Raw genomic sequence first — 12,737 nt, 5'->3', positions numbered from 1 at the left:
AAAGCCTAAAAACCTTTATTAAAATCCAGTTCATCAATAAGAAGGGCTAAATATAAAACCAAGAATAAGCGTCAATTAAATATTAAAAGGCTGGGTTGGCGTGAAAAGGCTGGATTGGCGGAATGCCTGAATACTTTTTAAGGCATTCCTTTTTCCAACATGGCAACTTTAAGAGATGTAGACTTCAACTCCCAGAATTCCTCAGCCCAGGGGAATTCTGGGACTTGGAAGTCCACCCATCTCACTAATTGCCAAGTTGGAAAAAAAAGCTGTTTTAAAGACTAGATTTTGGGATTTTATTGGGATTTATTGGGATTTATATGCCGCCCTTTTCCCTGAGGGGACTCAGGGCGGCTTACAACCACAGGGGAGGGGAGGTGCAAGGTCAAAACAAAACAATATGTGAACAACAGAAAAATAATAAAACCCAACTTTCATTCAGCAATCAAACACTCGGGCGGGTAATTAGAAAACAAGGTGGTGTCATAGGAGGTGTGAAGGATGGTAAACAAAGCATTCCACCTTATAACCTTTTAAATGGAATAATAATAATATAAGAATGGCAAAGAAAAAGAATAACTATGCGAATGTATACCTATAACTGTATGTAAGAGAATAAATGACAGTAGAAATATAAAGTATAATATAGATAAATAATATTTGGTCATAAGTAGCTAAGTTTAAATAAACAAAGAATTGTACATAAAAATGGATAACGAACAAGGAGATTATGAACGCAAGATAGAAATCTAGAGTAGGGAAAACACTAACTGCAAAGAAACCGATTCGGAACTCCGGTATGATATACGATGGAACTTATTGTTCCTATGTTGTTTTTTAAGTTATGTGTTTGTTTCTGTGCTTATGTCTTTAAAATAAAAATTTATAACGAAGTAATATTTCCGTAGAAAATTGAGAAATTGGTTTCAATTCAACGGAAATAAGCAACCAAAATTTTTTAAAAGAGAAATGTGTATGTAACTAAAAATGTATTTTTAATTTAAATTTATAATAAACCATGTCACAGAGTACTCTTAGAAAGAATAAAAACAAAAAAACTTCTAATTTTTTTTTTAAAAAAAATAAAGACTAGAAAGCAACACAACCTCCACTCCAAAAGGATTAGAGCTGCAGGCTCTTTCGCTAGCCCCCCCTGCCCATCCCCTAGATCAGTGTTTCTCAACCTTGGCGACTTTAAGTCCTGTGGACTTCAACTCCCAGAATCCCCCAGCCAGCTGTGCTGGCTGGGGGATTCTGGGAGTTGAAGTCCACAGGACTTAAAAGTCGCCAAGGTTGAGAAACACTGCCCTAGAATTGACTTTTAACCCTTCCCTCCCCTTTTCTAATAATTTCCATTGCTTCTCCCGGCCTCCAGTCTGTGGCCTCAGCAGCGCAGGCTGGGCTTCTGAAGCAGCAAGAAGAATTAGAAAGGAAAGCTGCGGAATTGGACAGAAAGGAGCGCGAACTGCAGAACAGCGCAGCTGCCTTTGACCGTGAGTAATAACAGAATGACCGGCCTGGAAGGGACCCTGGAGGTCTTCTAGTCCACCACCACCACCCCTGTTCGAGCAAGAGACCCTGTGCCATTCCAGACAAAGGGCTGTCCAGTCTCTTCTTAAAAACCTTCAGAGTTAGAGCCCCCACAGTACCTGGAGGCAAGTCGTTCCATTGCCTAATTGTCCTCGCGGGTTAGGAAGTTTCTCCTTCAACCCAGCTTGCTTCTCTCCTTGATTAGTTTCCATCCATGGCTTCTTGTTCTACGCTCAGGTGCTTTGGAGAATAGCTTGACTCCCTCTTCTTTGTGGCAGCCCCTCAAATATTGGAAGGCTGCTATCTATATAATCAATTTCATTGATAGGTACAATGACAATAAAGATTATACTTATACGTATTTTATATGGGACGCGGTGGCTGAGTGGCTAAAACGCTGAGCTTGTCGATCAGAAAGGTTGGCAGTTCGGCGGTTCGAATCCCTAGCGCCACGTAACGGAGTGAGCTCCCGTTACTCATCCCAGCTTCCGCCACCTAACAGTTCGAAAGCACGTAAAAAATGCAAGTAGAAAAATAGGAACCATCTTTGGTGGGAAGGGAACAGCGTTCCGTGTGCCTTCAGTGTTGAGTCATGCCAGCCACATGACCACGGAGACGTCTTCGGACAGCGCTGGCTCTTTGGCTTTGAAATGGAGATGAGCACTGCCCCCTAGAGTCAGGAACGACTAGCACGTATATAGGGGTAACCTTATCCTGTCATCCCTCATCCCTCTTTTTCATTAAGACATACCCATTTCCTGCCACCGTTCTTCATATATTTTAGCCTCCAATCCCCATAATCACCTTTGCTGCTCTTCTCCGCACTCTTTAATGCTCAAACCCCCTTTTCTCCCCAAAATAATAAATGAGCAAGACATCTACTCCAACCCCCTCCTCAGAGCAGCGTTCCAAATACCATGCAGAATTAAATCCGAGTCAAAGGCAAAACTATCCTTAAAGTTCCAATTTAATAAGACAGGCATGTTGGCACATTGCTGTGGAATTCCAATACTGGAAATGACATCAGAATTCCACCCAGTTAAAAGTTCATGATCTTGTCGCCACACCCACAATATATCGCATGGTCCAATATTCTTCTTCCACACTGGCATCCACACCCAATTTCTTCCGGTCAGGTGTACTGGTGCGGAGACAAAGGATGACCTTGGCTTCTAGTAAAGAATGAAAAACAATACATTCCACAATCCTACTCCTTCTATTCCCCCCTCCCATCGACTGTACTAAAGAAACAGCCTAATGAAATAAGAGAAAGTGTGGCATTCTACAAGGAATATAATTGCAGGCCTGACAGCTTGCCAATTCCGGCACCGTGGTGGAAGGCCTTCCCGAAATGCCTTCTCTTTTCTCCCCTCCAGCGAAACAGAACAACTGGCCCCCGCTTCCAAAGTTCTGCCCCGTCAAGCCATGCTTCTATCAAGATTTCTCCGCGGAGATCCCAGCCGACTATCAGCACATTTGCAAAATGATGTATTACCTGTGGATGTGTGAGTAGAAAAGCGGGGGAGCGAAAGAGTGCGGGAAGCTTTCTCCATGACAAACGAAAACATTGGGAATTTTTTTGTTTGCCTTTTTAAAAAAAAATAGGTAAAAAAGAACCCATTAGAGGTGCACGGTTGATGTTTCCGATTTCCATTCCCACCACGACTTAAACCTCTTAAGTAAAAACAATCTTTAGCTCCGTTCGTTGGGAAGTCGAGTGTTATTGCAGTCAAACATAGCCGGAACTGAGAATCGCGTGCCCAAATCCCTAAATTCAACTTTTATCCCTTGCATAACTGTTTCCCATTGTTGACCCTCTCCCCCTGCCCAAGCAATCCGATTAAGGCAAGATGTTTTCAACGTGGTCAACTGCAGGATGGTATGTAGTTTCTGCCTTCTCCCATCTGGATGACCTTGAGGTAGCATCTCAGGGAAGATAACAGCTTTTACTTTCTTTTTCCCCCAACCCTCCCATCCATCCTTCCCCAGAGTTCATGGCAGGTGTCATGTAGAATTAAATCAGAGTCGAAGGCAAAACTATGCTCAAAGTTCCAATTTAATAAAGCAGGCATGTTGGCATAGTGCTGTGGGGATTCCAACTCTGGAAGTTAAATCAGAATCCCACCCAGTTAAAAGTTCATGATCTTGTCCCCACACGCACAATCCATCACATGGTCCAATCTCCTCCTTCCACGCTGGCGTCCATGCCCAGCTTCTTCCGGTCAGGTGTGAAAGTGTGGAGACAAAAGGAAGACCTTGGCTTCTAGTAAAGAATGAAAAACAATACATTCCTCAATCCTACTCCTTTCTATTCCCCCCTCCCATCAACTATACTAATGAAACAGCATAATGAAATAAGAGAAAGTGTGGCAGGCCAAAATTCTAAAAGGAATATAAATGCAGGCCTGACGGGAGGTTTTCACCGCATGCTCGCAAAGCACAAGCGGTCTCAGCTGACCAGCGGCCCCTTCTGCCATGTGGGTGGAGGAAGGTTCAAGGAGGAAGCATCCCGTTCCTATTAAAAGCACAGGCATTAACATGATTATGCCATTGAGGTTTTAAAAGCTGGAAGCACCTCTGTATTCTCCAGAGGTCTATAAAAATTTACTTGGTTTCTGAACAAACTTAATCTGAATGTCGCTTCGCACAAAAGGCAGAGCAGAAGGTTTTATCTCTCGTTGTCCTCTGGATTAGGAGTAGCCCAAAAGATTTTCACTTTTGGTTCATTTGTTTTATTTATTTACAGAATTTATATTGCCTCCTAGTCTCACATGGCAGCTCAAGGCGGATTACAGACTATAAAATCTCACATAAAAATAACCAAATAACCGTAATATAATTACAACGGCAAGGATTGCCTTTGCCCAGAAATGGAAAAACAAATTAATCATAAGCGAAGATAAAATAATAAGAAAGGTTATGGATTGTGCTGAAATGGACAAACTAACTAAAGAAATTCAGGGAAAAGAAGAATCAGAATTCTACCAGATATGGGATAAATGGTATAGGTGGATGGAGGAAAGAAACAAGAATCAATGAAGGAATATAACAAAACTCAAAAAAATAATAGTTATGGGTAAAATAAGAGGGTTAAGAATGGTGAAATCCAAAAGAAGGGGAAATAATATAAGGTGAGCGGTATCGATTGATGATTGCTATTAGAAAGAACAGGAAGTTCCTGTTCGTATTGTATTGTGTAAATGTCATATTGTATTGTGTAAATACAGGCACACAAAACATCTAAAGTTTGTGTGTGTGTATTTTACATGTTTGTTGTTAAAAAATAGAAAATTAATCAAAAAAAATAACCAAAGAAGAGTCTTATAATAAATCAATGTAATAAAATCACTCTCCAGCCCCCCCCACCCTAGTGACAGCCGGATCACAGTAGCCATTTAATGGGCTCCATCCCACTCTGGGTTACCACAGGTCTTCAGCATCTTCCAGAAGAGAGTTAGTGGGGGCCATTCTAATCTCTGAAGGGATGATGTTCCAGAGAGAGGGGGCCACCATGGAGAAGACCCTTCTTCTGGGTCCCACCAGGTGTATCTCCCTAGGGCCGTAATGGCAAACTTAGGGCATGCGTGCCGGAAGTGACACACAGAGCCATCTCTCCGGGCACATGAGCTAGCGCCTGTTGCTCTTCCGGTTTCCAGTGCACCAACCAGCTGGTTTTCACACGGGTGGGAGCTCCAGAAACCGGAAGAACAGATGCCCGGTGCGCATGCACACGCCGGGAAGATGACCTTCCAGTGTCCTGCAGGTGTGCCGGCCACCTGGTCTCCCAGTTTCTGGCATGCATGCGCAGGCGAAGACCAACTAGCCGGTGCAAATGTGTGTGCCGGAAACCAGAGGATTGTCTTCCCGATGCGTGCATGCAAGCTGCTCTTCCGGTTCCCGGAACGTACATGCGCGGGCACTCCCGTTTTGCCACCCGGTGCCGAAAAGGTTAGCAACACTTCCCCAGGGGACGGGACACGCAACCTTCCCTGCCTCCTTGCTCTTGACGGATCGGGTCGATGTGGCCGGCAAGAGACGGCCCCTCCGATCCCCTGGTCCCAAGCCACGAAGGGCTTTTTAACCAAGATGTACCGTTTAGAAAGCAATTTGCAGAGTGAGGAAAGGGTCCCGAGTATTTTGGACAATCCGGTTCATCAAACGGGGGGGCATGATTGAAAGAACTTGGCCGAGGCTCCCTCTTCCAATAAAACGAGAGCCTTGAAACCGTGTTTGTGCAATGCACAGAGGGGGCGTTGCCACTCCAGACTTTAAAACCCTTCGCGGTGACAAAGAGACCCCCCTCGCCCCGTTTTCCGTCCCCCGCGGGCCTCGAGGAAACCCCTCCGCGTTTCGGATCCCTTGGCGAAGCTTTCTAACTCTTTTTCTTTTCTTTTCTCTCTCTCTCTCTTTCCCGGCCAGTTCACTCGGTCACCCTGGTGTTAAACCTCCTCGCCTGCGTGGCGGCGTTCACCGTGGAGCCCTCGAAACTGGGGTCGGATTTGGGCCTGTCCATCTTGTGGCTCGTCCTGTTCACCCCCTGCGCTTTCCTCTGTTGGTACCGGCCGGTTTACAAGGCCTTCCGGCAAGTATCACCTTTCCTCCCGGAGGGCAAGGGGGGGGCGCCGAATGGGTAAATGGCCCCATGCGTTGGATGATCCTGCCTTGATTCTCTCTCTCTCTCTCTCTTTCACAGGTCAGACAGCTCCTTCAGTTTCTTTGTCTTCTTCTTCATCTTCTTCTGCCAAATCATTGCCCACGTCGTCCAGGCCGTCGGTATCCCTAGCTGGGGGAGCAGGTAAGCCTCGTGTCTCTCCCGGGAAGCCCCGGCGGGTCAGGGAAGGCTGTTCTACTGGCAGACGGGGGGGGGGGGAGCTGCTGCCTTGGGGGTTCGTCCCCCCCTCCCACCTACCCCCCTTAACTTACCCCTTTTCTAAAGCCTCTTCTGTGTTGTTTCCCCCCCCCCCCTTTCCTGGTCTGCGGCTTCCACAGATCCCAGCTGAAGCACCTCTAACTCCATGCTTCCTGCCCTCCGTCCTCGCCCAAAAGGCCTGTATTTCTTCTAACCTTTTTGAACTCCATGCTTGTGCCCATCTCACAACCACCACCACCCCGCATGTTTCAGATCTGTGAACGGTGCGCGCGCTTCTTCTCATTCTTTCTCTGCCTCTCTCTCCTCTTTCCCTCTCTCTCTCCTTCCCCCGTCTCTTTCTTTCTTTCTCTCTCCCTCCCTCTCTCCCTTCCTCTCTATCTTCCTCCCTCTCTCTCCCTTCCTCCTCTCTTTCTTTCTCTCTCTCCCTCTCTCCCTTTCTCGCTATCTTCCTCCCTCTCTCTCCCTTCCTCCTCTCTTTCTTTCTCTCCCTCCCTCTCTCCCTTCCTCTCTATCTTCCTCCCTCTCTCCCCTTCCTCCTCTCTCTCTTTCTCTCTCTCCCTCTCTCCCTTCCTCTCTATCTTCCTCCCTCTCTCTCCCTTCCTCCTCTCTTTCTCTCTCTCCCTCTCTCCCTTCCTCTCTATCTTCCTCCCCCTCTCTCTGTCTCTCCCACTCCCTCCCTTTTTCCCTCTCTCCCTTCCTCACTATCTTCCTCCCTCTCTCTCTTCCTCTTTCTCTCCCACCCCCTCCCTCTTTCCCTCTCTCTCCCTCCCTTTCTCTCTCTCTCTTCGCTCTCTCCTGCTCCCTCCCTCTTCCTCCCTCTCTCTCTCTTCATCTCCCCCCTCTCCCTTTCTCCCTCATTCTCTTCGTCTCCCTCTTCCCCCTTCCTTTCTCTCCCCCTCCCTCTCTCTTTCTCCCTCTCTCCCCTTCTTTCTCTCCCTCCCACTTTCCCTCTCTCTCTCCCTCCCTCCCTCACTCTATCTCCCCCTCTCTTTCTCCCTCCTTCCCCTTCTCCCACTCTTTCTCTCTCTCTCCCACTCCCTCCCCTCTCCCTCTTTTCCTCTTCCTCTCTCCCTCCCTTTCCTCCTCTATCTCCCCCTCCCCTCCATCTCTTCCCCTATCCCTCTCTCTCTCTCATTCTCTTTCCATCCCTAGCCATGATTACAGTTCTCACTCACGTAAGGCATTCTGGGCTTAGCAGTCCTCAACCGTCATCTCTGTCAATCTGGGGCAGGAGGTGTCGTATTTTTTGGATTATAAGACGCACCTGACTATAAAACATACCTATATTTAGAAGAGGAAAGCAAAACATGGAGGGGGGGGCTTTTCCAGCTTTTTATTTATTCCTTTTTGAGGGTTTTTGGCCCATTTTTTGGGGGGAAAAACAGCCCCCCAAAAGTCTCAAAAGCAGCCTGAAAAAAGCCTCGAAAACGGGCCAAGAAAACTGGGGGAAAAACCAGCCCCCCAAAAGCCTTAAAAACACCCTGAAAAAAACCTCGAAAACGGGCCAAGAAAAACGGGGGGAAAAAACAGCCCAAGAAAAACGGGGGGAAAAAACAGCCCAAAAAAAGCTGACAAAAACCTCAAAAACGGGCCAAGAAAAGCTGGGAAAAACAGCCTGAAAAAAGCCGAAAAAACGGGCCGAAAAAAGTCCTGGAAAAAGTGTGCGAAGGCCAAAAAAAATGGCCGGCAGGTGGGCGGGGCTTCAGCAATATTCAGTCTATCAGACGCACAGACATTTTCACCCCCTTTTGGGAGACAAAAAAGTGTGTCTTATAGTCCGAAAAATACGGTAGTTCGTACGTCCTGAAATCCTTGGGCTTGAACAAGCCCATCAGGGAGCGAGAGAACGAAGGGGAATCCCCAAACAGTCCAGATTTCACACGCCAAGTGGACTTTGCAAATTCAATTGGTTGTTCTCGATTATGGCTGGCATCAGGAGGAAACTCGGGGCCCTCCTTCTCTATCCGAGTTCTTAGACTATCTTTACAGAGTTTGCTGATTGTGCAAGGAGGCTTTTGCACAGAACTGACGGCTCGTCTTGTATTTCTGGATCTTGGGTGTGTCAGTCACACGTGCAGAATTTACCAGCGGTGTCTGCAGACTTCATGACGCCGGAGTTTATGGGCCAGGAAACCCAACCACATCCATGAACCAAGTTGGACGTATTCTGTAGTTCTGGCTTTGATCGAAGACCGTTTTATTTTTATTTATTAAATTTATTTCCTGTATCAATTCGCAAAGCCCCCTGGGTTAAAAATCAGAAACCCTCTTCCTGATTATCCAATTATGGAATCAGTTATTCCTGCCTCAAAGCTGCTTTTTCAAGAGGCGGCTGGACTTTTCCGCGGTTTTTCCTGGATAATGTTTCCCTTCTCATCCCATGAACCTGCGGGAACCGATGAAGCTTCTTGGACGAGAAGCGAAATGCCTCCCAGGAAAAACCGAAAAAGTCCTGTCACCTTTTGAAAAAGCAACTTCGAGACAACGGTGAGCTGGATGACTGAGGATCTCCATAGGCAGAATAACAGAATTGGAAGGGACCTTGGAGGTCTTCTAGTCCAACCTTCTGCTCAGGCAGGAAGCCCCATACCATTATGAGCCGCGGTGGCGCAGTGGTTAGAGTGCAATACTGAAGGCTACTTAAGCTGACTGCTAGCAGTTCGAATCTCACCAGGCTCAAGGTTGGCTCAGCCTTCCATCCTTCCGAGGTGGGTAAAATGAGGACCCAGATTGTTGGGGGGAAATAGGCAGACTCTGTAAACTGTTTAGAGAGGGCTGTGAAGCGGTATATAAGTCTAAATGTCATTACGATTGCAGACAAATGGCTGTTTCTGTCTCTTCTTAAACACCTTCAGTGTTGGAACATTCACAACTTTCTAGACATTTATCTCTGGCTGCTACTGCCTGTAAAAGCATCATACCTGTAGACCAAACAGGCTTCTCTGGAGCAAATTCTGCGGCTCCAAATAGCATCCAAAAGTAAATCAGAGTCCGAGGCAAAACATTCCTCAAAGTTCCAATTTATGAAGAGAGCCATGTTGGCACATCTGGGGAAACCCGAATCTGAAAGCTTCCCGGTTTTTCCCCACCCAGTTGAAAGTTCAAGATCTCACCCGCATACCCACAAGTCCATCACGTGGTCCAATTTCCCCCTGCCATGATGGCAATTGCTCCCATCCAGTTCCGGTCAGGTGCAGAGACAAAGGATGACCTTGGCTTTCTCGAAAGGATTTTGCTATGGCTACTTCTCATCTAATTCCGTACAATCTCCCCATCCCATTTTCCCACCATAGAAAAGGCATAGTAAAACAATAGATTAATAGAAAGTTTGACTTTGACACCCCCTGTCTTAGAGGAACCTGTAAGGCCCTTTGATACCGCTGGCCTCCAGTCTTGTTTCTCCGGTTCCCAGAGCAATCCGAATTCCTACTCATTCAATATTCCCCTCACTTCCTTTTTCTTCCTCCAGTGGCTGGATTTTGGCCCTCTCCGCGACCCCAAACCTGGCCGTGAAGATTATCATGATGGTGGTCGCAATGTTCTTCACCACTTGCGCCGTGCTCTCTCTCTTGCTGCTGAAACGAGTGAGTTGGGAAGACAAATGATTGACAGAGGTCTAGAAGCCTGCTGCAGAGCTGGCAGCAGATTCGGACAGTGAGGAGGTTGGGGAAGAACCTGGGCCAGTCCTGGAGTCTGGGGAAGGCTCTGATGAGGGCTCTGTGTCGGAGGCAGAGAGGGGGCCAGGGCCGTATGCCAGTTATCAGCTGCCTTCGGAGTCAGAAATCAGTGGGGCAGAAGAACAGCTGGAGCCTGTTCCCAGTGTACACTTGCGTAGAGTGGCCAGACGAAGGGAACAGCTAAAGAACAGGGGTCGACTTGGGACTAAGGCCACAGGTGGACGGTGAATGGCCCCTCCCAGAGGAAATAAAAGAGGAGCGAAAGGGGAGTGGAGTTTGCAGGAGACCATTAGTTCCCTTAATTGGTTGTGACTCTCCGAGACTCCTTGCCAAGTTTTGCTGATATCGGCCTGGCAGCTCTCCAAGCCAGAGAAGGTCTGTGACTGTAAATCCTCCCTTGAAAGACTTTGCTGGAGCAGAATTCACAGTAGGAAGCCTAGGTCAGAACAATCACATCTCTTTGGTAGATTGTACGTAAACAGCAACAACAACAACAACAAGGTTCTTGGCAATTTTGCCCTTGTTGTGTTTCATTTGTTTCTTTCGAAACAAAACATACTAAAATACCAAATCCAAGCACATCACTTTGGCGGATTGTACATAAGCAGCAGAAACAATAACAAGCCCCTTGGCAATTTGGCCCTTTTGGGGTTTTGTTTATTTTAAAATAAAACACAAAATTAGCAAGAAGTCTACCCCACCCCTCCCGTCCAATAGGAAGATGAGAAGGGTTTTTGCCAGGCAAAGGGAACAGCTAAAGAACAGGGGTCGACTTGGGAGTAAGGCCAGAGGGAGAGGATTTTTAACCGGGGGCAATTTGAACCTTGTTTAAACCAAGTCAATGGCCTTTTGGGCTTCCTTCACGTGAGGAGAGTTCACTTTTCGATTAAAAGAATTATACGTCCCCGTTGAGGGGGAGAGCATCGGGATTTCAGAAATGCTTAGGTGTGCTCTTTTTTCTTTTTTCTCTCTTTTCCTTTTATTTTCCTTTTTTTTTCATTTTTTTTCATTTTAGTGTAAAATATAAATTGAATAGATTAATGAATGGTAGAAATACACCAAAGTGAGGAGTAGAGAGAAAGAAGAGGGAGAAGTAAAGAGGGAGTGAGAGGGGAATGTAAGGAGGGTGAGATGGAGGGAAAGGGAGAAGGGGAGAAAGGAATGTCTGAGGGGGAAGGGAAGTAGAAGAGGGGAATGCTGGAGGGGAGAAATGAAAGTTGGAGGGGGAGAAGAAAGGGTGTATGGAGGATTGAAGTGCTATGTTGGTTTTCCATGGTGGAAGATGAGTTGTGTTTATTGCTTTTTTTTAAATGCACAGTATATAAGTGATTGTATAAATGAAAATGAAATAAAACAGTTTTCAACGAAGAAATGCTTAGGTGTGGCATGGCCAAAAGAAAGGTTTGGAGACCATTGCTTTAAACACTTGCTCAATGAAGGGTTGTAATTCGACCTGTACAACATTTGCATAAATGGCCAGATTCCCGCCACCATTATTATTATGCTGCTGATGTTGGGAGGGGCGGTGGTGTCTCCTCCAGTGGAACGAGGAATTCTCTGGATCTTTCCCGGTGGGGCTTTTTGCTGAATTTCTCCCCTTGCTTCCCGAAGGTCCACTCGCTTTATCGCCGGACAGGCGCCAGCTTCCAGAGAGCGCAGGAAGAATTCTCCCAGGGCATCCTCACCAACAGGAACTTTCAGTCGGCCGCCGGCGGGGCAGCCTCCGCCGCGGCTCAGAATGCTTTCCGGGGAAACTGAGCCCGACCCCAGCGAGGCTCCTGCTTCCATTCGTACACGGTACCTGAATCTCGCCCCTCCACGTTCAGGCGATTCCCTCCCCACCCCGGGTGGGCAAGCCCTTACTTAACTCCCAAGAGGCTCGCGGGGAATTTCCTCCCCCACTTTGCCCTGCCTCCATCCGCGCCTTGTTGGAAAGTACAAAATTTGGGGTGCCTAACCTTCAGTGTGATTTTTTTTTCCCCTCTCTTCCCTTCCAATATACTTTTTTTTTCCTACTTAAACGTATATATTTCCTGCACTTTTCCATTTCTTCCATTGCCGGCGTGTGTTTTTGTGGGGGAGGGAGCGATTTTTGCACTCCCGACTCTCCCGCCGGAAGCATCAACTGAACCATCCCTTCGTCTTCCCGGTTGCTGCCTTTTTATTAATTAGCCAAAGATCGTTAACTGCCAGTGTAGGACGAACATACCGGCTGTTTTTCCCCCCCCCTAGTGTTGATGTTTTTCTGGGTGATGTGAAACACCCAAATTCGTAGAAGGCACTCCTCGCTCCTTTCCCCCACCCCCTCCCTCCCTTTATAGCCCTCAAATCAAAACAGGTTTCCGATCTGGGCTTGAAATTTCGGATCGCCGGAGAGGATAAATGTCTTATTCACCAGCAACATTGTGGTTCCCCGTGGATTTTGAAAGGAGGCGATTGGGGGGGTTTCAGGTTGAACAGTGAAGCAAATACTTGAGTTGAAAGGGGAAATAATTTCTAATTTGAGTGATCCCGGCGCTGTCATATCTGCTCCGGTCTTCCCCAGTCTCCTCGCCCAGCCTCGATGCAACCCCCAAAGGGGAAAACACTTCTCCGAAAAGAGCACGTTAGCAGAAGCTCCTATTTCTCAATTAATAAAAAAATAAATAAAATAGGCACCT

The 12,737-nt window shown here is 47.0% G+C and overlaps 1 protein-coding gene across 1 annotated transcript in view; it reads left to right on the top strand.

Moving 5' to 3' along the window:
- Window positions 1–12,731, top strand: part of SCAMP2 (secretory carrier membrane protein 2) — a 30,646-nt gene extending 17,915 nt beyond the window's left edge. Inside the window, exons 4-9 of the mRNA XM_087704056.1 lie at window positions 1,376–1,493; window positions 2,907–3,035; window positions 5,950–6,112; window positions 6,224–6,325; window positions 9,870–9,984; window positions 11,689–12,731. Of these exons, the coding sequence (XP_087560182.1) occupies window positions 1,376–1,493; window positions 2,907–3,035; window positions 5,950–6,112; window positions 6,224–6,325; window positions 9,870–9,984; window positions 11,689–11,835 (774 nt within the window). The 3' untranslated portion in view covers window positions 11,836–12,731. The remainder of the gene's footprint in view (window positions 1–1,375; window positions 1,494–2,906; window positions 3,036–5,949; window positions 6,113–6,223; window positions 6,326–9,869; window positions 9,985–11,688) is intronic.
- Window positions 12,732–12,737: the final 6 nt, after the last annotated feature.

The sequence above is a fragment of the Thamnophis sirtalis genome, unplaced genomic scaffold (assembly GCF_051295495.1).
Source record: "Thamnophis sirtalis isolate CommonGarterSnake01/CBP01778 unplaced genomic scaffold, rThaSir2_p1.2 scaffold_2, whole genome shotgun sequence".
In the NCBI taxonomy this organism is placed as follows: domain Eukaryota; kingdom Metazoa; phylum Chordata; class Lepidosauria; order Squamata; family Natricidae; genus Thamnophis; species Thamnophis sirtalis.
The sequence above is the reverse complement of the archived record's forward strand: the minus strand, read 5'-3'. Positions and strand labels throughout refer to the sequence as shown.